The sequence below is a fragment of the Lytechinus variegatus genome, chromosome 4, assembly GCF_018143015.1.
Source record: "Lytechinus variegatus isolate NC3 chromosome 4, Lvar_3.0, whole genome shotgun sequence".
NCBI classification, from domain to species: domain Eukaryota; kingdom Metazoa; phylum Echinodermata; class Echinoidea; order Temnopleuroida; family Toxopneustidae; genus Lytechinus; species Lytechinus variegatus.
The window spans coordinates 18,122,556-18,149,990 of NC_054743.1; the positions used below are offsets into that span (position 1 = coordinate 18,122,556).

Consider the following 27,435-nt stretch of genomic DNA (forward strand, 5'->3'; position numbering starts at 1 on the left):
CACTTTGGACTTCCCTTCAGATGTTTTATAGGCATTATTTGTATTATTGAAAACCTAGATTCCACTCTGCACTCCTTGCACTTTTATCCAAAGTAAACACCTTTGAATTGTATCACCCAATATTAAGAACAAAATACTGAAAAGTATTTCAATTCAATTCAATTAAAAAATGGTCTTTATTGATAATCAAACATGTTAACAATCATACATGAAAAAACAGCAAAAGCTGGAAAGATCATGCTTACAAGTTGGTTTTGGCACATTATTAAATACATAGTAAAATGCATTAAAAACGGTTATACATTTAAAAGTTACTACATTTTAAATAAGGCATAAAAGACAATGAACATGATGAATGAGTGAATGTAATATGATAATGGCAGACTTGAAGGAGAGGAGACTGACACTTATTTAAATGACAAAAATAATTTTATAATGGGGTGGGGATGACCATTTGCATTGCCTTTCTTAGTCTACACACTCATCTTTTGTTGAGTATGTCTACCAAAAAAGGCAATGGACTGTTTTTAAATCTTGTTGTTTTTATCTAATTACTAGTACACAAGCATTTAAGAGAAGTTTTTGAAATGTCAATTGTTACATGCATGATGTCTTCTTTCTGTATGGTTTACAGGTAAATGTTACTGATGATTTAATAATAATAACAAATAACATAAAAACATTTATAATGCAGAAAACATATTATATTATATATATTACATATTATACTATATATACTATTGTTTCATATCATATCATATTACATTATATAACACTATATTATATCATATTTATCATAATCAATATAATTTTGTGTAAAGCACTATGTGAATATAATTTATCTTGATTCTTACCATGATAAAAGTGACAAGGCCAACTTCCAAGATAGTTGGTACAATGTTGAAAACCAGAGCCATCAAGACAAAGTTGATACCCCTGAAAAATAGAAGAGAAACATTTTGAAAATAATAATAATAATAATCCATTCTTCATTGTTTGAAACAGACATCAGAAATAGAACAATATAAGGAGAAAACAAGGTTTGAGGTTTGGGGTTCACTCAAGCATGAGATGCGCACACTGTGCAATCTCAATGAAACTTCTAAGCAGCTCACAAAAAAATGCTGTCAAAGAAACTTTTGTATCTTGCCTTTTTATTCAACTTTCCAACTTCAGATTTTGACAGTATAAGTAAGAAGAAGTATTCTTTAAAGAGAAATTCTAGTAGTTGCAGTAAACACTGATTTCATGAGAAAGTCTGTAAAACCAGGCTTAATTGTCAGTATATCATCGAGGATCTAGATCTGGTACCGTTACATAAACTGAACTTTGTGAAATCTTGAAATCTACGCTGAAAAATGTTCACACTGAAGATCACCAACACAGATAGGCACACGTGGGACAGTGTATTATTATTGCTGGAATAAAGACCCGACAGAAGTGACCGAATCCGCGCTCATTTTGCTTATTTCTCAGCAATTACACAATTTCTTCCAGAATCCTTTGGCACTTTTTTTTTATTCATACAAACAGACACTTTGGTGGTCATTATATTAGATTCTGTAAAAATTCTTTTTGAGATCATCACCAATACTGGAATTTATCTCTAAAGATAATAAATACCAGTTGTGGTAATGATCTCAAAATGGGTTTGAACAGAATCCAATAAAATTACCAACCAATTGTTTGTGTGTATAAATAAAAAATATCTGCCAAATGCCTCTGAAAAAATGTGTAAGTGCTGAAATATAAGCACAGAATTCCATATAATGTCTGGTATTTTTCCAAGCAATATTAATATCCCACATATGCATTTTCGTGTTAATTATCATCAGAATTATTGGTTTCCAGCTAAGATTTCAAGATTTCACAAAGATAAGTTGATTTCAATGCAGCAGATCTAACATTGAATTCAAAGGCTTTCTCATGAAATAATTGCTGCAATTATTTCTTTTACCTTTGAAATAGGCTAAATTTCTCATTTTCACATTTTAAAGACCAAATTATTATTTTGAGTTTTAACACAGAACCTTCCCTAATGCTTATTGCTGGTTTATGGGGTGGCTGGCAACATATTAGGTGTTATTATCTTTCCCCACAATTTCAGATTATACAATGTTATTCAACTTCTTTCAGCTGTCCCTCTAAGTCTTCTCCATTTACAATCACTTGCTAACCCATTAATAACTTTACCTTAAAAATACTTTAAAACACACAAATACATAATACATTTGTCATATTTGTCATAGATTGTCATGTTTTTCATGCATTTTTTTGCTTACTATGGCAATCCATCTTCTGCTATTAATTTTATGCTAAATGATTTATACCTGATTTATTGTCAATATATATTTGTTATATCTATGTTATATTACATTGTTATGTCGAAGAAAAATGAATTCAAATTCAAAATAATCATATTCTTATCATTCTATTGCTAAAACTAAACATGATTGAATAATGCATAAAATCAGATGACATTTTTGTAATTTTATTTCATAATATACTACATGTATTTGTATTTGCACTAGCAACCATGATTCCAGAAAGGGAATATTGACCTGAATATTGTTTACATAATACTACTTTGTTTATGAAATTCGGCCATAATTTAACAGCGATCAATACATATTTAAAAAAAACATTAAGAAGAGCTGCACACAAGTGCAATAAAATCGAAATCATAGACACTAAACTCAAATAATCATCAATTTCTGTGTTTTTCATTTGATACGTCTTCAGACAAGATTTTTAAAATGTCACTGATACATGCTACATGTGTATACATCAATTTGTATGATTTGAGCAAGGGAATAGATTTTACTATTGCCCTGCTCAAAGAATAATCAGTAAACAAACCAAATATTGACAGCTCTTTTATTAAGGCAATAACAAGTCTATCAACAGTCTTCAGACTAAAGGTCTATTTTCCCTCAACATTCAGTCTCTGAAAAAGTAAACCAATAGTTCAAGATAAGTTCAGGGCAATAAGTTTTTTTATTACCCTCATTAGAGTCAATATTTGTTTACTATTTTACAAATAGATAATTGGTCTACTGCGGAGCTAGTTTCACCTGAAATAAATGAGCTGGGAGGGGGGATTAATGGCCCATGTTGCCAACCGTAGCGTGAAAAGAATGCACCACGACACTGCATGACTATTTTCTTTTAAATCTAACACAACCTTTGATACCAAATTTGCGAACCCAGACAATAAAATTTCAAGATTATGTAACATTATATAAGTGCATGTCAGAGTAGTCAGACCAAAAATTTCCCCTAAACATGATTTCATGAACAAATGCAATTCAAACTGTTTATAGCCAAAACTGTAGAATCTTTGTAAAAAAATTACTACTCAAAGTAAATTCACGTTTTTTACATTTGAAAAAGTATTGCCAAAATTTCTATTAAAAAAACCCAAAAAACAATTAGTCAAAAAAAATATACATATATCATCAAGGAATTTCAAAATTAATGAAATACATAAGAAATACATTTGCTACCAATTTTCTAATGTACATTTGATCAGAATCCTGCAGTCTCTAAACAAACAAAATACAAATTCATGGGCTTTATTCACAGATTTCTAGCCACACACTAAATACACAAATTAGCATAGTTAATTCTTACAAAATAAATAAGGTAGAGTTTGTGAAATTTACATGTAGCTATGAAAACATACATAATTTTCTACTGCCATGCAAATGTTTGTCATGAACGAGTAAACTACAACAAAATGCTAAGCCCCCATCCCCTCTCCCCCAAGACTGATAGACTGAATGAGGGTTAATTTACAAACTGTTTTAAAGGTAAAAGACAGCTGCAGCAAACGGTTACTTCATGAGAAAGTCTTTTAAAATCACGGTTAATTGTCAAAATGTTGTCATACATCTAGATCTGGTACAATAAAAACTTATCTTTGTAAATTCATGAAACCTTGTCAAAATTGATAATTCTGATGACTACTAACAGAGAAAAAAGCATATGTGGGATAATGTAATAATATTGCTTCGAAAAATACCCTTACATTTGATGGAATTCTGCGCTTATTATGCATTTTCTTACAGAGCTATTTGGCACAAATATTTTATTTATACATACAAACACTTTGGTGGTAATTTCATTTGACTCTGTTCGCACTCATTTTGTGATTGTTACCACAACTGGTATTCATCTTTAACCTTTGTCATTTTAACAATGCCACAACTATTTTTTTTTAAACAGAAATATTATCTTTAGAAAGAAAGTTAACCTTTTCACAGGCATTGAGACTATTGATAAGTCATTGAATATATTATCATTACAAACACATTAAAAAATGAAATGGGTCATGACTAGGCAATATGTGGACATTACTAACAGGTTGATGGTTCAACTTAATACCAATTAATGTCAATACTGAAAGTAAAAAAATATTCTCATCAAGCACTATTTAGTGGACCAGTCTTTACTAACCTGCTGCCTCTATCAATGGCCTTGGAGAGCGCCCCCGTCTGGCGAGAAAGATGAAAGCTAAGATCAAGCTGGTGGAGGTGCGTGAAAACATTCTTAGCGACCCGTCGTATCGAATTCTGGGCCACCCTGGCGAAGACGGCATTCCTAGCTTCGTTGAAGAAGGATGCTCCTGCACGCGCTGCTCCATCTGAGGAGAAAGGATGACAGGAATAAAGGAAATAATTAATCAACCCAGTATTAAGTCACATCAATAGTCAATTATTTTGAATGAAGGCACTGTTAAAAGCCAATCAACAATAACAACATGTTCAAATGTTGTTTTTTTTTTTAAATTGCTGGGAAAAAAAAAAATTACCTTCAGTATTGTCTACTGCTTCGTATAGATCTTGCTTATCACGTTGCCTATGAAGTCTTCATGAGCTCTTTTGAAGGCTTCAAGCTTTCTCATGGTCTTTACCAAACAGCAAATGATTGCTTTGGAAGATAAATAGGAGTAATTGTACTAAACACTAAGTTCATGTAAAAGGCTGTAAAACCTATATCCTCATAGATCTGGGGAGCATTTCTTGAAAGGATTTGTTGGATGTTTTATCCAGAATACACACGGCCAAACTGTCTTTTTTTATCTTTCTCATGCTATCTCCCAATCTCTGCATCTGCTTTGAGTCTTCATGATTTTTCATGCATGACCAAGTCATAAAAAAAGGAAGTCACCAATGAAGAGAATAAATAGAAGTGCGATTGGTCAGTAATAATCAATGATTTTAAAAAAAATACACTTTTGGTCAAATTTTGTTAGGTGCCCATTCTCCTACCCCCTCACAAATATGCTGCTGTTTTCACAGAAATAACTTGGGTCATCCCACAAGGCCGAGCATCATTTGGGGAAGCAAATGTCAGGAGCAAATGATGAACTTACAGCCCAGTAGGAGGGCGGTTACAACCGTAGGACCTGTCCCCGTCGAGGCTACAGCTTCTGAAGCTGTCTGGTATTCATTGAGGTGATCCACAGCATACTTGAATAGGAATGGGACATAGACATTGGAAACCTGCAACAGAAACACAGAATCAAATTTGGTTTTTATTCTAATTCAATCTAAAATGGTTTATTGACAAAAAACATGTGTTGTCGACTTAGAGTTGAATAACAAATACATTAGTACCTGGGGCCTGTTACATAAAACTTTTTACCTGAGAAAACTCTGGTAAAAGCTGAAAACTAAAGTTAGTCTGATTTCTGCTGTTGACTTTAACACAGGGCAAAAACTCCTGTAAAAACAACCTGAGTTTTCTCAGGTAAAAAGTTTTATGCAACGGGCCCCTGGTAGGAAGAAATTCATTGAATGCTGGAGCATCTGACCTGGATAGCAGTGTTTAAAATATTGTAATGATAAACAACAGTATCATTATAAGTATTGTCAAATAAATATAAAGTTTTAATACTTTTATCATATGAAGGTCTCTTCAAACTAGACATAAATGAATTTTTCTCCAATTACAAAGACGACAGTTTCCAGACTTTAGAGGATAGGTTTATATGCTCAATTTATTGATATCAAGGCCACAGACTTTCTTACTATAAAAGTATTTTTGTAAGCATGTTGTTATATAGTTCAGTAAATCAAATATCATTTGCATCCCTTCGTGAAGATTTGAAAATTATTTTCATAAATTCCTGAGCACTTAATGAACTAACTTTGACATAAACAATAGGCTACACTACAGCCAACTTACCAAGGACCAACTTACCTTTGCTCCGATCAAGAGTGACATGGCCACAATGACCCTTGCCTTGATAGCTAGGTCACCCTTGGGCCAGACATAGCCCAACATGGCTTTGATGATCTCCCATCCTCCAACCTTGTCCTCCACATCCACCTTGGCCGGTATACCACCTCCATGGGCATGGAAACAATGTGAAGGATTGTGTGTCAATTTGGTCGGCGGGTTGAGTGGCTTCTGCAACGACACAAGACAGAAAGACGATTTGAAAATTAAAATGGAACTAGATGGATTTTCGACGGAGCAAACCAGGAAAAAATTCAATTTTCGTTTTTGAGGGCTAATTTTCTCATCACACTTCCTGAGTCTGCATCATTGGATAACCATTGACATTCCAACAAATGGGGATTTTCCTGTGTTACTTTTTAGAGTTTCCAGGACTGTTTTGAGCATTTCAGGGGCTATATCGCCCCCAGCCGCCATTAATTCTCCCCTGATGAGAGAGAAATGCTGTTTGAAAATTTTGAATTACAAACTGGACTAGATAGATTCTTGACCTTGCGGACTGAGGAGTGAAAAAAAATTGCCCTAGATAACTGGCAGCCTTGCCCCCAAAGTAATAGGGATTTTGCACCTTGTTTCTTCCAGAACAGGTGCTCTAATTATATAAATCCATTAATTACTTCATTTTCATTACACGGCATGCCAGTTGTCTTCAAAATTCCACAAACATGTATATGCACAGAATGACCTGATGATGTTTATCACTTTAACTCAACTCATTTTATAATCTACATTGATCCTCTTTTTACAGCCAATTTATAAATTTTCAAAAGGTGGTTGAAACTCAAATCCACATTTGAAAATATACTTGGGATGTCTGTGCATTACTCCAATACTTGAAATTTGTTCCCTTGTTTCAAAAGAGTTTGTACAATCAAATTGATTTTTCCTTTTTTTTTTTGGGGGGGGGCTTACCACAGACTTATAATTAAATTATTTTTTTGGTACCATTTTATTACAGGACTAAGATCAAATCAACTCCTTTTAGTTGTCAAAAATAACTTCAAGTTTATTAGATGATGTTTCATCGATGTATTTATTGTAATCGATTTCCATTGGTTATACATGTACATGTAGTTAAAACCGGTCGCACAGAAATGTTGTTAGCGCTAACAGCACACTAAAAGTAGGACCAGGCCACAGTGACATTTTTTTTGTGACAGGTGTCACATGTTGATCCAAGATGTAAATATTTAATGCTTTGTAGTGACATTAGGCAATGCTGCCACATTACTGGTTGTTACAGAGCCCTCTGTTTGCACATGGTTGGCGCTAACAAAGTTTCTGTCCCACCATTACTGATCTTTCTACATGGAAAGTTAATAATTTGTTGAAGTTTGTTGATTTTTTTTAAAGCACTGCACAGGTCATCAGTCAGGCATAAAGTTGTTCATAACTTGGGGTTTATGAAACCCTACAATGTAACTTTCATTTCCTTTCATTTGAATTTATTGTGTCTGTTAAATGGATAATGGTATGCACAAGACTATTCCTGCTATGTACAACGAAAAGAAATTCACAGAATAATATAATGTAACAGTTGAATCATTACATACATGTAACATGCCCATGAACATAATTACACAAAATTATGAATTACAATTTATAATTTTGCTGGCATAGTTATAAGGCATTTATTTATTTATGTATTTTTGTGCCCCTTTTAAAACAAAATTTCGAAAATTGTGTAATATGGAATATATCAAATATATGGAATAAGTGTATATTGTGAAAAAGAAGCAAAAATTTTTAATTAACTTTTCAGTGTAAGGTTAATCTGATTTTTCTTTTGATTCATTTTCTTGGGGTGGACTTGATATTTAATATGACTTACCTGTTCAGCTAATGAATGAATTATCTTCTGTTGTTGCCAGTAGGTACCATTACCCAGATCCGATTTCTTGAGAGAATAAGTTCTTGTTGAATCGAACTTTACATCTGGCACCTGTACATAAAATGGGAACGAGATGAGTTAGTGACTTGACAAATCTGCTCACAACAAATGCCAATGACGAAAAACTTCCATTTGAGAACACTATACCCCAGTTCCCCTTCTCATCAATTCTCTTCTCCAGCCGTAACTGCCTCAAGAAAGCAATTTAAGTATCAAAACACCTGTTTCTTGATGTTGGTCCGAAGATAAAACAACAGCCCGGCATATACAGTCACAGCAGGGGGCCACACACGATGGGATGCATGCGCAGCATGCAGAGAAGTCTTACGTAAAATGCCGTCCCTGTAAGCATGCCGTCATTTTTATTCGCTTACTTTCCTTATTCCGAGGTCGATTTTCTTCGTTCGAAATTGAAAATGGACTAACATTGGGTTACTGAATACAATATGCCTTTGAAAACGTGATTAAATATGGAATACAATAATTTCATTCCGAAGGTCCTACTACAGGCAGAGAAGTCTTACGTAATAGCGCAGCTGTTGTTTATCTTTTCGTCCTTTGCTCAACGCTCATATACTGGCCTGTGGGGGTGAAATTGAGACAGCGGGGATTACCCCTGGATTACTTGGCCAAGCGCGGTTGATAAGGGCTTGGAAATGAGTTTTAGGAGATCCAAATGGAAAATGGGGTACAACACCGCAGTTCGCAATCCGAACTGCGATATTGTTTCAAAGGGAAGTTTGACGTAATGGCAGCTATCTCAGAACCTCAGCATAGTATGAAGACTGAGTGGCACTTTACATCCATAGATGATGTAAGTTCGACGCAACATAAAATTTAGCTAGATATAGGTTTATTTTCAAGATTCAGTTAAAGGTGGATGAAACCTTTGGAATAAGTAGGCTTGTGTCAAAGCAGAAAAATCAAATAAGAACAAAAAAGGTTTGAGAAAAATTTGACAAATAATGAGAAAGTTATGAGCATTTGAATATTGCAATCACTAATGCTATGGAGATCCTCCTATTGGCAATACGACAAGGATGTGTGATGTCACATGTGAACGACTTTCACTTTGATGGGCTATAAAATACCATCAAAAATGTCTCTTTCTCCTTTTTCTTGTGGTGATACAAACTCTTTATCCATGATGTATTTCTTTGAAAATCTGTATTACATGCCCTCCTATAGAAAGAACACACGATCTACTGATAGATGTGATAAAAGAGGCAATTTGAGTGAAATATATACCAAATGGTGAGAGTTTTTCACAAGTGACATCACGTGTCTTTGACGCATTGCCAATTTGAGGATCTCCATAGCATTAATGATCGCAATATTCAAATGCTCATAATTTTCTCATTATTTGTCCGATTTTTTTTCAAACTATCGTTGATCTGTTTCTTTGATTTTTTTGTTTTCACACAAGCTATCTTGTTCCAAAGGTTTCACTCTCCTTTAAATCAAACTGCTTATGTGGAGTACAAATGTCAGGGGGATTCTAATGAAAAGTTAATTTCTGTGATTTTCACTGATTCATTTAAATTCAGCCAATCGGATGCAAAGATTTTTAGTATCGACATCGGTTGATAATAAGGTGGTTCATGAAAATCAATCAATTGAAATCAATAAAACATGATTTATGAACATCTTTTGACGAAGACATGGCCTTTGATGCAGATTTGTAGGCATATGTGACAATAACTTTAATAATCATTTGAACAAATTTATACAAAAATAAAGAAATTACATTTGTAATTTGACATTTGACACTAGATGACCTATGACATCACCATCTTCATCATCACAAATGTGATGTTTACCCGAGGATCACTTGTCGATGTTCTATAGCTCCATGCTTGTACCAAGTATGAACACAATTGATGCAGAAATAATGAAATAACAAGTTAAACAAAAGCTTTAACATTTTCATTAGAAAATTGCATATGGCCCAAACTATTCAAACTACTGACCCCTAGATGACCTTTGGCCTCACCCATCTTCATCAATACAAATGTGAATTATACAAGGACCATTTAAATCAAGTATAAACACTATCACTGCAGAAAAAACGAAATGAGAGTAAGTTAAACAGGGCAAAAGTAATTTTGTGTCTCGCCCACTTATGAAAATAACCAGAAATATCATGATTTGTGAGGGCACGCAAGAGGATTATATCGAAACTTCATTGTGAAATGACTGGGATGGAATAGCACTTGTCATAAGAGCCTTGCACGTAAACTTTAATGTTGACCTGAAAATGACCTTTGACCTTACCATGTGACCTCCGACTGCAGCATAACATGCAGGTCGCCTAAGTACATCTACCATCCAAGTTTGGTTGAAAAGCGACTTACGGTTGCGGAGTTAAGAGTCTTGCATGTAAACTTTAACATTGACCTGAAAATGACCTTTGACCTTATCATGTGACCTCCGACTGCAGCCTAACATGCAGGTCCCCCAAGTCCATCCACCATTCAAGTTTTGTTGAAAAGTCACTTACGGTTGCGGAGTTAGGTGTCACAAGAGAGTCTTGCATGTAAATTTCAATGTTGAAATGAAAATGACCTTTGACCTTACCATGTGACCTCTGACTGCAGCATAACATGCAGGTCCCCCAAGTCCATCTACCACCCAAGTTTGGTTGAAAAGCGACTTACGGTTGTGGAGTTATGTGTCATTAGGTTTGTGACGGACGGACGACGGACGGACATTTGGATCCCTACATCTCGTCTTCACCTCTGGTGGGCGAGACAACAAAAAACTTTTTAAAATGGACATGCCCCAAGATTTGAACCCTACATCTAGATGACCTTTGACCTCACCATCTTCATCATCACAAATGTGGTTTTATACAAGGATCGCTTGTACCAAGTATGAACAGAATCGCTGCTTAATAAAGAAATGAGAGTCAAAACAAAACTAAGTGCACATGTCCCCATGATTTAAACCTTTGACCCCTAGATGACATTTGACCACACCATCTTCATCACCACAAATGTTTTATTATACAAGGACTATTTTGTACCAAGTACTATGAACAAACTGATGCAGAAATAAAGAAATGACAGCAAAGTCAAACCAATCCTTTTTGGTAACAAGAAAATGCACATGGCCCCCATTATTTAAATGCTAGATGACCTTTGACCTCACCATTTTCTTCACCACAAATGTGGTATTATACAAGGATCATTTGTATCAAGTATAAACACTATCATTGCAGAAATAAAGAAATGAGAGTAAGTTAAACAATTTTTGTTTAAATTCACATGTCCCCATTATTTGAATTTTTGACCCCTAGATGACCTTTGACCTCATCATCTTCATCATACAAAATATGGTAATATACAAGGACCATTTGTACCAAGTACTATGAACATAACTGACGCAGAAATAAAGAAATGACAGAAAGTTAAACCAATCCATTATTTTTTGGTAACAAGAAAATGCACATGGCCCCCATTATTTGAAATGTTGAACGCTAGATGACCTTTGACCTCACCATCTTCATCACCGCACGTGTGGCATTATATAAGGGTCATTTCTGCCAAGTATGAGCATAACTGACGCAGAAAAAAATGAGAGCATGTTAAACAAAAACTTAAACATTTTTGTAACAAGAAAATACACGTGGCCCCCACCCCATTATTTGAACTTTTGACCCCTAGCCTAGATGATCTTTGACCCAACTATCGTCATCACCACAAATGTGGTACCCTTATTATACGAGGATCATTTGCACCAAAACACAATCGATGCAGAAATATAGAATGAGTACAAGTTAAACAAAAACTTTAACATTTACGTAAAAAGTAAAATGATTAAACCAAGATTTTAACATTTTTATAACAAACCAACAGACTAACAGGAAAAGGATTTAGGTCTCTAATGATTCGTTTAGGCGAGACATTAAGAAAAAAAATCTAATACATAATGACCTCTGTGACCTTGATACTCAAACCCTAATGCAATCATCTCTTCTCTCCCCCAAGAGCTTTATGCCAACATACTTGGACTGAGTTTGAAGTTGAAGATATTTCTATATAATGACCTCTGTGGCCCTTGCCTTGATATCCGCATTATTTATCAGATAATCATCCCGATATTTTAAGTTATAATAATCCACAAATTATTCTGAAAACACAATGTCAAAATATGATCTCTGTGACCTTTAATGATACAATAACCCAAACTAAAAAAAAAATCATTGCCACATTTATTTACAAGTATTGTAATATGTCAGAAGTCGATTTCTTAAACGGAAGGACGGACGGAAATACATGACGAATAATCTGACAAAACAATGCCTCTGGCATCGTCTTGCGGAAGCATGGAATCATTCGCATTATATTTTAAATCCTGCTGAAGATTTTGGAAATACAAAAATATCATAAAGACCATGCAAATAAAATATTATAGTCACTTCCTTTACTTTATTCTTGCCAAAATGAAAAGCGCCCAGAGAGTAAAAACGGTATGAAGTTATAGGCACCAAGTAGGGGAAGTTCACCCTGACAAAAAGTTTACAGTATAAATAGCACCAAAAAAATAATTCAAAATATTGACAAAGGTTTGAGGAAAATAAATCAAAGAATAAACAAATTAAATTCTAACAATTTTCTTACTAATCTCTGATATATTGTTTTAAAACCTTCACCAGAATTTTTAATCATTTTTCTGCTAGTTTTACAACTAACAATTCGACCGGGTGATCTCCCCTTTATGTGCCCCAGAACGAAGTACAGATATTTGTTGATCTATTGTCCGAATCAGTTAGAATACTGATTAGTATGGGCAATTAATGTTGAATAGATTTTGCCGAGAGAGCATTATTTACTTTGCAAGCATAACAATATGTGTATGAAATTGTGTCACATTCGTTCAATGAATTCTGACAAATTAAGGGTTTCTGTCTGAGAGGAACAAATGTAATAATAACAACTACCAAGTGGTATTCTTGGTAGAGTGGAGGTGCCGTGGCCGAGTGGTCTAAGGCGCCTGGTTATACGGTCCGGAGTTCGATCCCCGGCCGCGGCTCCTATGCCCGTGAGCAAGGCATTTAATCTACAATGCTCTTTTATCCTGCTTTCAAATAAATGGAAATGCTATTTGCATTATCGGTAACTAGGTGTGCACTTGTTTAAAAAAAAAGTGGTACACCTCTCGCAGTCGCGCCTGAAGCAGCAATGCTGTCTTTGAAAACAACTACTGAATAATTTTTTCAGGGATACTTGATTTCATTTATGTCCACGTTTCATGAACTAGATCCATAAACTTTCAAAGTTTATGATGACATTTCAAAAACTTTTTTTCCTTGGTTAAGATTTGGATATCAATTCTCCAAACATGGTCTATAAGTTCACCGACCCTAAATGACCTTTGACCTTAGATATGTGACCTGAAACTCAGCCATGCAGGATGTTCAGTAATGCTTGACCACATTTATGTCCAGGTTTCAAGAACTAGGTCCATACACTTGATAAGTTATGGTGACATTTCAAAAACTTAAAGTACTATCAACTGATCAGGTTTAAGAAATGCAATGCTGGACAGCGTAACTTTCATGAAAGGACATGTCAGGTGTTTCATCTAGCTGGCGGTTACCATAGCTACAATGCTTCTCTGCCAATCAAAAAAAAATCAAAGTGAACTTGTTGGACGAAATGTTGAAGTGCTAGCTCACCAAGATTCCAGTTTGCACATCAATTATTGCTATATCTGACAAGCTTTCATATTGGCAAAAAGAAGCTGCTGAAAACTGCTTATCTAAAAAAGCTTTCATATTGCCAAAATAAGTTTTGAAAAAAAAAGTTTGCATAAAAGTAAGAATATGTTTTAAAAGATACATTCTTATACGCTGCACATATGCCTACATAATACCCCCCCCCCCTCGACCCACGCAGGCGGCAATTAGAACCAACCACCTTTCAACAATGGGTCGAATTTTATTGTCCCCGTTGTTTGAAAGCGACCGCGAAATTCAAATTATTATCATTTCGAATTTGATAAGTACTAATTACGTCCTTTCTTAAACAGTCTTTCGTGGAAAAAATGTAATATTCAGATACAATTCATGACTTTCCTTTCTGTCAATAACCCGCCCCCACCCCCCCCCAAAAAAAAAAATCTCAAACCTGCGCGTCACAATTAAATCTCTAATAATTAATATCACACATTTGATTTTGCTAGGTTAGATCTATAACGAAAAATCACGAGTTGGTAAAAAGATATGCCTACAGAAATCAGAAAGGAACAATCCAAAGATATTAAACGTAAGAAGAAAAAAATGTAAAATTTATCCAAACAAAGACTAAAAGTGCGTTGTTAATCCAATGTTAATAATTTCCAATGATTACGCGAGTTCCGTCCGAGAATCTCCCGAATTCGCCCCTGGGAATTCGCCCCATGCACAGCTTAATGATACAAGAACAGCAAAGTCCACCACTTCAATGAAATTTCTTTAACCACCTCCTCAAGAGATCCTTCACTAAAGTTATCTTCGCTTTTATCTTCAAACGCTTCATCAAAATCGTCCTCAATCTGGTTCACACTGTAAGTCGACATTTTCAGCTGCGATGAATGACACTCTTTGACGAGTGTCTGGTGTCTGTGTCTCTATGATAAACTACTGCGATCGCCGAAGTACCGTGTGCATAACACAAACTAAACAAAAAAGGAGATCGACCGCTTTGTGTACTGTCCTAAGATGGCGACCACTCTGCGTATGGGGTGACTTCGTGTCTGCATAGCCAATCAGCGTGCGACCTCTCATCCAGTTTATGTAGATCAATGTGACGTGAGCCTTCGCCATAGAACCATAAAACCTCGCACGGCTGTGCACTATACACAGCTGGGATAATACAGCGCAGGAACTTGCTTCATGAATATTCTGAGCAGACAATAGCTCGTAAAATTCATAATTTACACACAATGTACTCTCATAACTCTCACCAAAAAACCATATGGTCAACTGTCAAGTGATTATATAACGATGGCATTGTAAGGTAAGAACAATGCCTATCTCAGGGGACCTAATTATATCCACTGATAAGTCCATGACATCATTAACACGCATGTACCAAGTGGTCTGAGAGTACATTATCCCTTTTAATCACATTATTTTGTACAAAATTCTAATTAAACTTCGATTTGCCTATGTCCATATGAGAAAATTGGATTTTCTTTTCAAAATTTGTTGGATACTAGAGTTTTAAGAATAATCTAGATTCACTGATGCCAATTAATACGAGCTTTTATACAGAGAAGTGTCTTTTTATACAATCACACTGATACTAGTTTCCAACAATCTATGATTTGACACTATATCTCAGCAAAATATGAATAGACTTTTCAGGCTATGAACAAATAATATCAGATCTTCCGATTACAATGACTGTCTTCAAGGGCAAATTTATCTCAACGTAAATCATCGCCTCACGTGTTGTAATCGGATCTTGCAATACAAAAAACATTTAAAAAACATGTCTCAAGTCATAAACATATCAAAACTCTAAATGTAATAAAAAAAACTTTCCGAAAACAATGAAACAATGGGGTTTTCTTGTCATGCGCTCAAGATGTTTTTTTTTAATGCTTTGCTTTCATGGGACATTTTATGTTAATGAAAAGGTCATTGGCGTTTCCCGTTTACTCTGGGGGTACGTGTGTATACCTATTGTTTACCGAACCTTTGAAAATCTTTAACTTTGAAAATTTGTCGTTTGCCGACAAGGAATTTGGACCTAATTAAATCGTCCCACGAAATGAATGACAAAGATATCCTTGGATTGTCAGTTTATAGGGCATTGTCTGGATGTCAAAGACTTTTAGATAACACTCCAACTCCTGAAGGATAAATCATCGAGTCCTTGTACCACAAAATGTGGTTAAGAATAGGCTAAAATTACAACAGGCTGATGTAAGCATTGCGGGAAACTTGAACACCTTACAACAAGAAATCATTTTTCGTAAAAAGATATTGTATGTTTTCAAAGAAACTTTATATAAAAAACGCATAAATCAGTTTATATCGAAAATTGACTTTTTAAGTATTTTGATATATACGTATATATATATATATATAAAATAAATAAAGTTACACATATAACGTGTGGTTCATCAGTAGTTTATTGATTTTTATTTCATGCTCTGCCTCATCACAGACATCAAGCACTCTTCTTTACAAGGATAGCATTCACCAAGTGTATATATATATATATATATATATATATATATATATAGTGTGACAGAAATGGATGAAGAGAACAAAGGTAAGCGTAGCTTAAATCAAGGTTCCCCAGAGCTATCTACCCTTTTGGAAAAATTGGTGATAATAATAATAATAATCCGCTTTTATAGCGCTTAATCCATCGGAACGACGTTTCTAAGCGCTTTACAGATATATTATTACCCCGGTCATCGGATTCAATCAGTCATTCCCGCACACAATGTGTGCACATCCTCCACTCCCTGGGGAGTATTCCAGTCAGTCGCCTGTGAGGCGCACACAATACTGGACAAGCTACAATGACTTTCACATCCTACCGGGTACCCATTTAGCACCTGGGTCTAGAGTGGCAAAGTGTGGATTAACGCCTTGCCAAAGGACGCCAGACCGCGGTGGGATTCGAACACACGACCCTCTGTTTACAAGGCGAGAGTCAGAACCACTACACCACGGCTCCTCCGAAAAATGTCTCTGCCGGGAATCGAACCCGGGCCCCCAGCTTTGAATGCCGATGCCTTAACCACTAGACCATTATTTAAATACAAAGAGTTGCCAAAGCTGTAGTACGTGTATAACTTCACACATTTATATATATATATATATATATATATATTTACAACATTTGATATTTTGTTTGTATACCTCTCCACTCCACAATATAATAGTCAAACAAAAAATCGCAGTTGGTCTATTTACTCGTTTTCCTTTGATCCCAAAGAAATAGTGCTTAATTAGGCTGTTCATTACAAACGGTCATCATAATATTGTCTAGAGATATGTTGCAATGTATACATATTGATAAACAAAAAGCGTTTTTATATTTATTTTCACGAAATATTATACCACATTCTCACTTTCGAAAATTTTATAAAAAGATCTTGTTTTTAGTTATATGTATACATCTATAGGTAAAATGTGAGGCCTATAATGAGCTAATTTTGTCATTATTATAATCCTTTTGAAGAGAGGTGGACCGTGCATACATGACACTGTTTTTCCTTTCCGTTTAGTTTAGTTTTGATCTATCTGCAGCTAAGATTTCAAACGACTAATATTTTTCAAAGCAAAGTGCACAAAATAAACACAGATAATTTAAACATCTAGAAGCGAATTCGCATTCATTTCATGTTGATAGTTTGCTTTATCCTCACAGACATGACCTTAGCTTTTTGATAAAAAGGGTTGATTAAATACAACCATATGCCTTCCAACACTGATTTTAAAGGACAAGTCCACCCCAACAAAAACTTGATTTGAATAAAAAGAGAAAAATTCAACAAGCACAACACTGAAATTTTCATCCAAGTCGGATTGACATTTTAAACTTTCGCTTCGTTTCACAAAACAGTCCTATGCACATCTCGGTTGGTATACAAATGAGGGAACTGATGGCATCACTCACTATTTCTTTTGTATTTTATTACATGAAATATTTTTATTTTCTCATCATGGTCATGTGAAATAAAGTTTCATACCTCCCTAAACACGTGGAATTCCATTATTTTAACATTTTGTGCTTCAGGCAAGGAGGTTCTAATCGTCAAATTCGTAAAAATTGAAATATTGTATAATTCAAACAATAAAAAACAAAAGAAATAGTGAGTGCGTGACATTATCGACTCTCTCATTCGGATGTAACTGGCTCATATAAGTGAAACGTTGAAATGTCACAACTTTCTTACTTTACATCCGATTTTGATGAAATTTTCAGCATTGTGCTTGTCTGATTTTTCTCTATTGATTCAAATCAACATTTTTCTGAGGTGGACTTGACCTTTAAATATAGAGAAACACAGCCGTCATCGCGTCATCGTATGAAGACTCTTGACCCAGATCTAACGACAAACGAAGGACATCGTTTATAATATTATCATGGAACTAATTTTGTTTAAGTAAATACCCCGAAGGTTTGGGTTTGTGTCATCACATCGGGTTGTTGCGTTGGGTCGCGGGCAATCGCGAAATTCGACCATTCAAAAATTGCCCCCTTCCCCAAAATTCCCGAAACGTCGGGTCCAGTTATTTTTGTGAAGATTATTCGGGAGTTCAGGTGGCTCTTTTCTCGAATGGTCGATTATACGCAATTGCCGGACCCGACACGATAACCCAATGTGATTAAACAAGCCGAAAGTACGCATTATTCCAATAATCAATAAACTAAAAAAAAGTGCTTCATGTACACAAGTAACACAACACCCTTCAGAGATCGTACAGCCTGTACTGATGAACTTGACATGCAGATTTTCAGGACCTGGGACCCATTTTTAGTTTTATGTTTAACCACGGAGTAAGCTCCAATATAACTAAACCTGTTCCACGAAAGGCTTAGATTTCCTGGATATCGACACTACGAGTACAGCCTTAGTCACAAAATAGTGCTTCAAAAAATTCAATAACTGTGATGAATTGGGAGATACAGTGCGTTTCAGAAAAAAAAAGATAATCCAAATCTATAGGGCTGGTATTCGGATCATTTTGTAAAATATTCTACATGGATATGAAAGAGAAACTCATCAGCTTTCCACTGATACCCAAATATTTGTACCATTTGCGCCATGCATGACCGAATTAATTGATATCTGCACCTGTTGTCTTCAATATCAATTAATTCAGTCATGCGTGGCACAAATGTTACGAATAGGCTATGAATGGAAAGCTGAGTAATTACTCTGTCACATCCATGCAGAATAATTTCACAAAATTAAATATGATTTGAATATCAGCCATCTAGATTTGGATTACCCTTTCCCAGAAATGCACTGCATTATAAAAATAATAAATAGCAGAGGCAATATATGCATCATACCAACTTAGACTGGAGCATTCAATTGCTGAGAAAATAAAATAATGAATAATTAATTTCATGACTAAACAATTATTTTTTAAATATACTCATACTTCTTTTGAGAAGGGAGTTTACACTTTATTTTTCATTTCATACAGTAGTCGTTAATAATAATGGGTATTTAGAGGCGCTAAAAACAAAAAGTACCATAGTCGTTTCTCCACACGCAATCTTTCCCCCCTAGGAGAAAAAAAGCCTACACGGTGATAACACTACATGTATACTAAGATTTACAGCGGTCTTTATATTTTCAGTTATGAAAGAATGAGTTACATGTAAGATTTTGTATTGACGTTGAAAAGGTGAGACAAAAAAACATATACAAGGGTAGTATATACAATCAAATAAATTGTTTATGAAATGACAATGTGAAATAGACATCGAATTACATAATACAAAATTAACTTAAAATTCATTTTTCATATATTCTGTCAACAATCCTATGACGAATTGATTATGATTATCTTTATCTTAAATACACTAATAAAGTAATTCAGTGACATCTGCTCCTTCCTGTGTAATTCCAAAGTCCACAAAACAGGCTGGTTTCAACTCCGTCTTTGGAACAAACTCACTCCATCTCTTCGAAACCTCTCTTCTCTTAACCTCTTCAAGAAACATCTCAAAACACACTTATATCCATAAACCTTAACTTGTCTTATGCAATCAACAGCGCTTTGTATCCTCTGGAAAAAGCGCTATATAAATCCAATTATTATTATTATTATTATTAAAATCACAAGTCATGAAAAACTTGGTCATAACGATGATGATTATAACTATCGTGATTCATGATCATGATAATCATCAATCATTATCCTACTAACTACAACACAATAGAGATCAACATTGTGATCACCATGGTCGTTGTTGTCATCATTAACATCACCATCATCATCAGGATCATCATCAACAGAATAATTATCATCATCATCTCCGTCATCAACATCAATACTGTCATCATCCTTCTAATAACTACAACACAATAGAGAGTAGCATTGTGGTCATCATTATCGTTGTCGTTATCATCACCATCATCATCATCATCATCAGGATCATCATCATCTTCTTCATCATCAACATAATCATTATCATCATCATCATCATCACCATCAACAACATCAATACTGTCATCATCATTCTAATAACTACAACACAATAGAGATCAACATTGTGATCACCATGGTCATTGTTGTCATCATTAACATCACCATCATCATCAGGATCATCATCATCTTCTTCATCATCAACATAATAATTATCATCATCATCTCCATCATCAACATCAATACTGTCATCATCATTCCAATAACTACAACACAATAGAGAGAAGCATCGTGGTCATCATCATCATTGTCGTTGTCATCATCATCTTCTTCATCATCAACATAATCATTATCATCATCACCATCTCCATCATCAACATCAATACTGTCATCATCATTCTAATAACTACAACACAAAAGAGAGTAGCATCGTGGTCATCATCGTTGTCGTTATCATCACCATCATCATCATCATCAGGATCATCATCATCTTCTTCATCATCAACATAATCATTATCATCATCATCTCCATCATCAACATCAATACTGTCATCATCCTTCTAATAACTACAATACAATAGAGAGTAGCATTGTGGTCATCATCATTGTCATTACCATCACCATCATCATCTTCATCAGAATCATCATCATCATCTTCTTCATCATCAACATAATAATTATCATCATCATCAACATCGATGCTGTCATCATCATTCTAATAACTACAACACAGTATAGAGAGTTGCATTGGCATTGTGGTCATCATCGTCGTTATCATCACCATCATCATCAGGATCATCATCATCTTCTTCATCATCAACATAATCATTGTCATCATCATCAACATCAATACTGTCATCATTCTAATAACTACAACACAGTACAGAGAGTTGCATTGGCATTGTGGTCATCATCATCATTGTCATTACCATCATCATCTTCATCAGAATCATCATCATCATCTTCTTCATCATCACCATAATCATTGTCATCATCATCATCAACATCAATACTGTCATCATTCTAATAACTACAACACAATAGAGAGTAGCATTGTGGTCATCATTATCGTTGTCGTATCATCACCATCAGCTTATTCATCAATATCACAATTATCATTTCCATCATCATCAAAATCACCATTGTCATCAATCATAAATTACTTATACGTGCTTATACAATATGATTCTCTATCAGATATCCCAAACCATTCTACAACATTTAATGCAGCTGCATACTACCCTGGCTTTAACAGAATTTCTGTACTAACATGCTCAGCATTTCAAGGAAAAAAATCCTGCCAGGTGTCAATTGACATGTACCTCACCTGGGTAGCATCACTTGCATGCAGCAAAATGTAGATCAATTCATTGCAAAAGGAAACAATTCCATGGCTGGGATTGGAACCACAATTCCACAGATGACAGCCCTCTGTTTCAAAGTCAAGAAACTAATACCCTGAGCCACAATGTTCCACAAACATAATCATCATCATCATTATCATCATCATCATAATTCATCAAAATCATTAATACCAAAATGACATTGATGTTTCAATGGTAAACAGTTACAAGAGTACCAAGATAAGTCACGATTGCTGAAAATTTTGACAGAATATAATAATTTCATACTTAGAATATAGAAATTCAAAATCATGACCTTTGGAAATACCACAACATGGACAGTTCATCAACCCCAATTAATCGTTGTCAATTGGCCCAGATGCCTAATCACATTCATCCATTTAATGATACATGACTGATCCAAGTTTGAAGTCACAGGAACTTGTGCTTTTTAAAATCATCTTGAATTTTAACCTTATTTTAAGATTTTTATGTCAATCCTAATACATGGTCAAAACTCATTTGGAGCATCAAAATAGCCTATTTCCAGCATTGTGTGCTACTGTGCCCTAAGATTTTTACCAAATGACCTGCAAAATGCAAACTGACTTGTTTACTTTTATGTTCAAGTTTCATGAAATAGGAGTTTTTTAAAAAAATACATAATTAATTATGACATTTCAAGAAATTGATCTGTTAAGATTTTGATGTGACATCATCACCGTCGCTGCCACCACCATCATAAGTGCACTCTCGTCTTATAGCTACAATACATCAATCAAAGTTTATCAAACCTCTTTAAATCTTCTTTCTCACAAATAATACATTCTGCCAAATTACCTACAAGAACAAACCAAGACACATGTGGACTAGTGGTTAGATTTTGGACTCATGATTGAAAAGTTGTAAATTCAAATACAAGCTCTGCCATTATCTCCACTTTAACAATAAAAAGCCCAGAGAGTAATTATGTTGCCAAATATTGTCAGCCACTGACTGACTATCCTAGATGTAAAATGTTTCATAATTTGTTATATTCCAGCTTGGCATTGATTGGCAATGGGATTTACCACAAAGGAAACAGAAACAGATACATATACTTGACAGTGCATGGCCAATATACTACCAATATCACATTATTCAATGCAGTATAAATACAACACACATACTAATGACAATGACTATGATTTTATTTCTATATCATCCTATAATGATTGCACAGTCTTTGCAAGTAATATGGCATGTATAGATTCTGTAGGTCCCTGTTAACATTAGTCAATTATAAATTCAAACAGTTTAGCAAAATAAGGAAAGGGACATGGAACTCCAGAAGGGGGGGGGGCACTTCCATTGATGAATGGATACCACGCATAACCATTGGGTTTCAAAATCATCCTTATTTCAAGTTCTGATAATGCACCCCTTAAGTATTGGCATGTGAATCCCTATCGTTAACAAGCTTTGGAAACAAAACGGTAACCTTGGCTAAGTATTCCCTTATTTTGACCCCCTCAACAAGTACCGTATTTGCCAGCGCTTGGCGGTAAGGCCGCAGCGGCGGATAGGCGGCACCCCCGATTTTGGGTCTCTTTAAAAAAAAAAAAAATCAGCAAAAAAAAAGGCAAAAATAATTCATAACATTAACAAGCGTCAAAGGAATAAAGAAAAGCAACCAACACAGGGGAAAATATCGCGCATTTTATACATCTCCTACGATTTCAAATATGCATATCTACTAATCATTTTCAATTTTATGTTTTATTTTTCAATACGATGTGTAGAGGTAATGTTAATGTTAATGTTACCTGTAAGGGAGATATAAAAGAAAACATATATTAATCTATGTTACATAATTCCAAAGATTAATAGTATCCCGAAAAATCCCCTTAAAATAAAATCACTACTGACATTACCCCTTTTGCCGATAAAGTTGTTTCGTCATACCGGCAATTAATTTTATAATTGCCGCAATCATCTGCGAATGGCAATTACCTGCCACTAGAGGGCGTCAGCATTTTTGCAATAAAATGCGTAAAAGGAAAGATCCATGGTAGGTGACGATGGGGAAAAATATAGATATGAATAGACTTAGTTTGATAAGTTATCCAAAAGTATTAAACATTACTGAAAATCGTTACTTAGAGCAGTAGTTTTGGATAATTTTATCCTAAAAAAAGTGTTGTTTCATCTGCCCATTTGGTGAAGGAATCATTGTGGTCCCACACGTACAACAACATGCTGCTTTGACCATCAGACACTAATTTTTACTATCGCCGCGTATAGGCCGCACCCCGACTTTGCGTGATTTTTTCATCCAGAAGTAGTGTGGCCTTTATGCCAGCAAATACGGTACAGCAACAGCCCCATCATTAGCTGATTAGCACCAATCCCCTTTTTCTAAGTGTATGCACATAAGTCATTAAGTAATGAATATGAATTTAATATGATCACTTGTTCACTGCAACCATCTTGCCTGTGGGGAATCTACAGGTAGGACTATGGTATGCCAATGTTGTACAGAGCACACACTAAAAAAATCATTAAAATATCACTTTTTGACCAAAATTACTAATTTTCAACCAGTTGCAATTATTTTTCATGAGTAACTTAGGAATATTTTTTGTATTCACCAGAGCGCTCAAAAACTTGATTTTGGGGCAAATTTTTGTGTATGCCCTCTATTGGTGGAAAGTAATATGGCAAGAAAATTTTCATTTTTTGATCACTATTTTTAATTGAGAAAAAAATAATTTAAAGAATCAAATTTACTTAAGAGCCAAGTTGTATGACGATTAGGTGTAATGGAAACTGTCAGTGTTAAAAAATCAAGCATTTGTCCCAAAGAAAGAGGAAATAAGCCAAACATTGCCATCCTCATTTTGCCACACATGGAGATATAACTGAGAACAAGGTTATATCATAACCTGGGGCCGATTGCACGAAATGGTCTTTCCAAGGACCGTCTTTCGTGTTGCCCATCTTTTATGATACGCTTATAAGCGGGGTGTTTCTGAAATTTATGATAAAAAATAAGATTCGTTAGCTTGCTTTTAAATCAAATTTTATACAATTTCATGATATATCATATCATTTTATAAACAAATATTTTGCTAATTTTACCGGCGAATGAAATATGTTTGCAGTTGATTTATTTAAAATGCGTTTCACATGGCGCATCATAAAAGATGGGCGACACAAAAGACGGTCCTTGCAAAGACCCTTTTGTGCAATCGGCCCCTTGTTCATTGAATGAGTGAATATGATCAAGGTTAGGCAGGACAACAAGAATTTCAAAATGTGTTTGTTGTCCCCAAGAATGATATCAAAAAATTTCTTAATATCTAATTTGTCATGTGAAACCACTTAAAACTTACGTAAAATTCATTTAAACTGCAAAAAACAGCAATTTCATAGCACCAACATGGGTCGAAAAAGTCATAGACATCGCGGGTCCCTGTTAATGCACTGTCCTTACTATCGATAGTTTAAACGATCACGATGTGCTCGCTAAATGCGCGCGCCCGTCGGCGTCTGCTAGCCGTCCTCTGCTGTGACTCTCAAATAGCCCCGCATGTGCGATTTTTAGTCAGATCGTCCCATATGCTGTTTTTCATGTTAGTACATAGATGCGTGCGCGTTTTTTGCGGACGCAAATCATGTACCCATCTCCGTCGTCTGCTACGGCTCTCTATATCAGTCCCAACTTGTGAAATGTGTTTTCTGGTGTATTTTCATTTGGTCTACATGCAATTTGCCCACTTGTCATTTGGTCTAATGCCAAATGGGCTAAACCCATTTGGTCTACTAAATTGCCATTTGGTCTACACTTGGTCTAATTCTCATTTAGTGAAATGTCCAGTTGGTCTAATTTCAGCATAACCTACATAATTGTATATTTTTTTACTTTGTCAAATACTGGTACATAAAATTGGCTTTATATCATGCAGTTCCACATTGTAAATATGTATATTCATTTGGTTCACATGCAATTTGCCCACTTCTCATTTAGTCTAATGCCGAATGGGCTTAACCCATTTGGTCTACACTTGGTCTAATTCTCATTTTGTGAAATGTCCAGTTGGTCTAATTTCAGCACAACTTAGGCTACTTAATTATATTTTTTTTAACTTATATACATATATTTTAGTCTTTATATATATACCAAATGGGCTTTACCCATTTGGTTTAAAAAAAATTCTAATTGCCATTTGGTCTACACTTTGTCTAATTTACATTTGGTCTACACTACACTTGATCTATTTTTAAGTCCAGTCCAGGGTCTAATTTCAACATGACCTACATCATTATGATTTTATACTTTGTGAAATATATATTTTTTCTTTATATAATTTCATTTCACCTTATAGTTTTAGCAGTGGTTTCCAAATAAATAATACTTGAACAGTGGCATAATCATGATAATGGAGCCAAAAGTTTTGAAAGGTGTATCGGGTAAATTTATAAAGTTGTAAGCAGAAGCAAACAACAAAAATATGTTGAAGCGGGGGGGGGGGGCGGTGTTAATTAATTTCCTTTTATTTTCCAATGCCAGATCAATCTTTGTTTTTGCTTGCTAAATTTTTTAAAAATGATATGTTCTGTTCTCTCTACAATTTTTACTAATGATCCTTTTTTTACTTATTTTTTTTCAGACACATTCGCACCCGAACCGACTCTACAAGGGAAGAGAAGGAATTATTGAACCCCTTGAGAATATACAGGTCAAGGGCTGTAATAGTATACAGGGGCACTTCCTGGGAGTTTAATTTCATTTTAATTATGTGTTTTCAGGATTTTTTTTTAGGATATCTAACATTGCAGTGAAAATTATTGCCCCTGCTGATAGTTTTTCAGCTGTGCATGCCCCTCCTTAATTTCAGTGAATAAGGTGTGGCACTGCCCTCTTTGATTCATTTTGAATTTTAATGGGCTCCAAAATGCAGTAATTTATAAATGATAGCATAATCTTATTTTGATAAAGCATTTTACTTAACGGGGGGGGGTGAATTTGACTACTAAACCAGCCCCCCCATGTCAAGGATTAAATTTTTGGAAAAAAAGCATGTATAAAATAGATATAGTTATTGCATATCAGAATATTATTTTTTCTTGATGTTTTCTCAATAACTCTAAGCTGTTATTGATGAATTCTTTCTTGAAACAAAAATAAGCAATTTATCCAAACATGTCAGTTTCATTTTGTAGACATATGCATTGAATTTACCAATTCAGAATATAAGGTATGCAATCTTTCATAAATGTTGATTTTTATCACTGGTGGATCTGGGGGAGGGCACATCTAGCTCAACCCCCCCCCCTTTGAGAGCTACTGTCAAGATGTAATGAAAATATGCAATTTTCATCAAAGAATGCCCCCCCCCCCCGTAAGGCCCTTTTTTGCTTGACAAATTTTCATCCTGAAAATGTGCCCCCCCCCCCCCGGATAAATCCTGGATCCACCACCCCTGGTTTTGATTAAGTTTACATGTATTTTCATTTTGAAAAAAAAAATCATAGAGATTTATAAACAGCATGATTTACACTGAGCATTTCATACACTTTGTGCAGAAGAAATATTATCTTGAGAAATTTGGTTATTAAGTTATGGAAGATATCTTTTGGAAATGAAATTACTTTATTGCAGTTATGTCTTACATTGTATTGTCATTTTACTTGATAGAAATTCATTACTTTTTATAACCATGACAGTGTTATAAATTCATATTTGCTAAATTGTAATAATCATTTTGATGTTCCTTCATCTTCATGAAAGTATGAATTCTAGTCATCTGCTTCAGTCTGCCCAATGAAATGGTTACAAAGGGCCTAAGCATCCCTTG

The 27,435-nt window shown here is 34.8% G+C and overlaps 1 protein-coding gene across 2 annotated transcripts in view; it reads right to left on the minus strand.

Annotated features, from left to right (window-relative positions):
- The window catches only part of LOC121413544 (ATP-binding cassette sub-family B member 7, mitochondrial-like), a 38,918-nt gene that overhangs the window by 8,004 nt on the left and 3,479 nt on the right, over positions 1 to 27,435 (minus strand). Inside the window, exons 1-6 of one of the 2 annotated variants that reach the window (XM_041606400.1) lie at positions 14,603 to 14,759; positions 8,078 to 8,188; positions 6,208 to 6,417; positions 5,378 to 5,507; positions 4,459 to 4,645; positions 855 to 936 (exon numbers count right to left, since the gene is read on the minus strand). In XM_041606400.1, the coding sequence (XP_041462334.1) occupies positions 855 to 936; positions 4,459 to 4,645; positions 5,378 to 5,507; positions 6,208 to 6,417; positions 8,078 to 8,188; positions 14,603 to 14,698 (816 nt within the window). In that variant the 5' untranslated portion in view covers positions 14,699 to 14,759. Of the gene's footprint in view, positions 1 to 854; positions 937 to 4,458; positions 4,646 to 5,377; positions 5,508 to 6,207; positions 6,418 to 8,077; positions 8,189 to 14,602; positions 14,760 to 27,435 lie in introns of those variants that run through there. The other variant, XM_041606399.1, reaches the window with a different exon arrangement.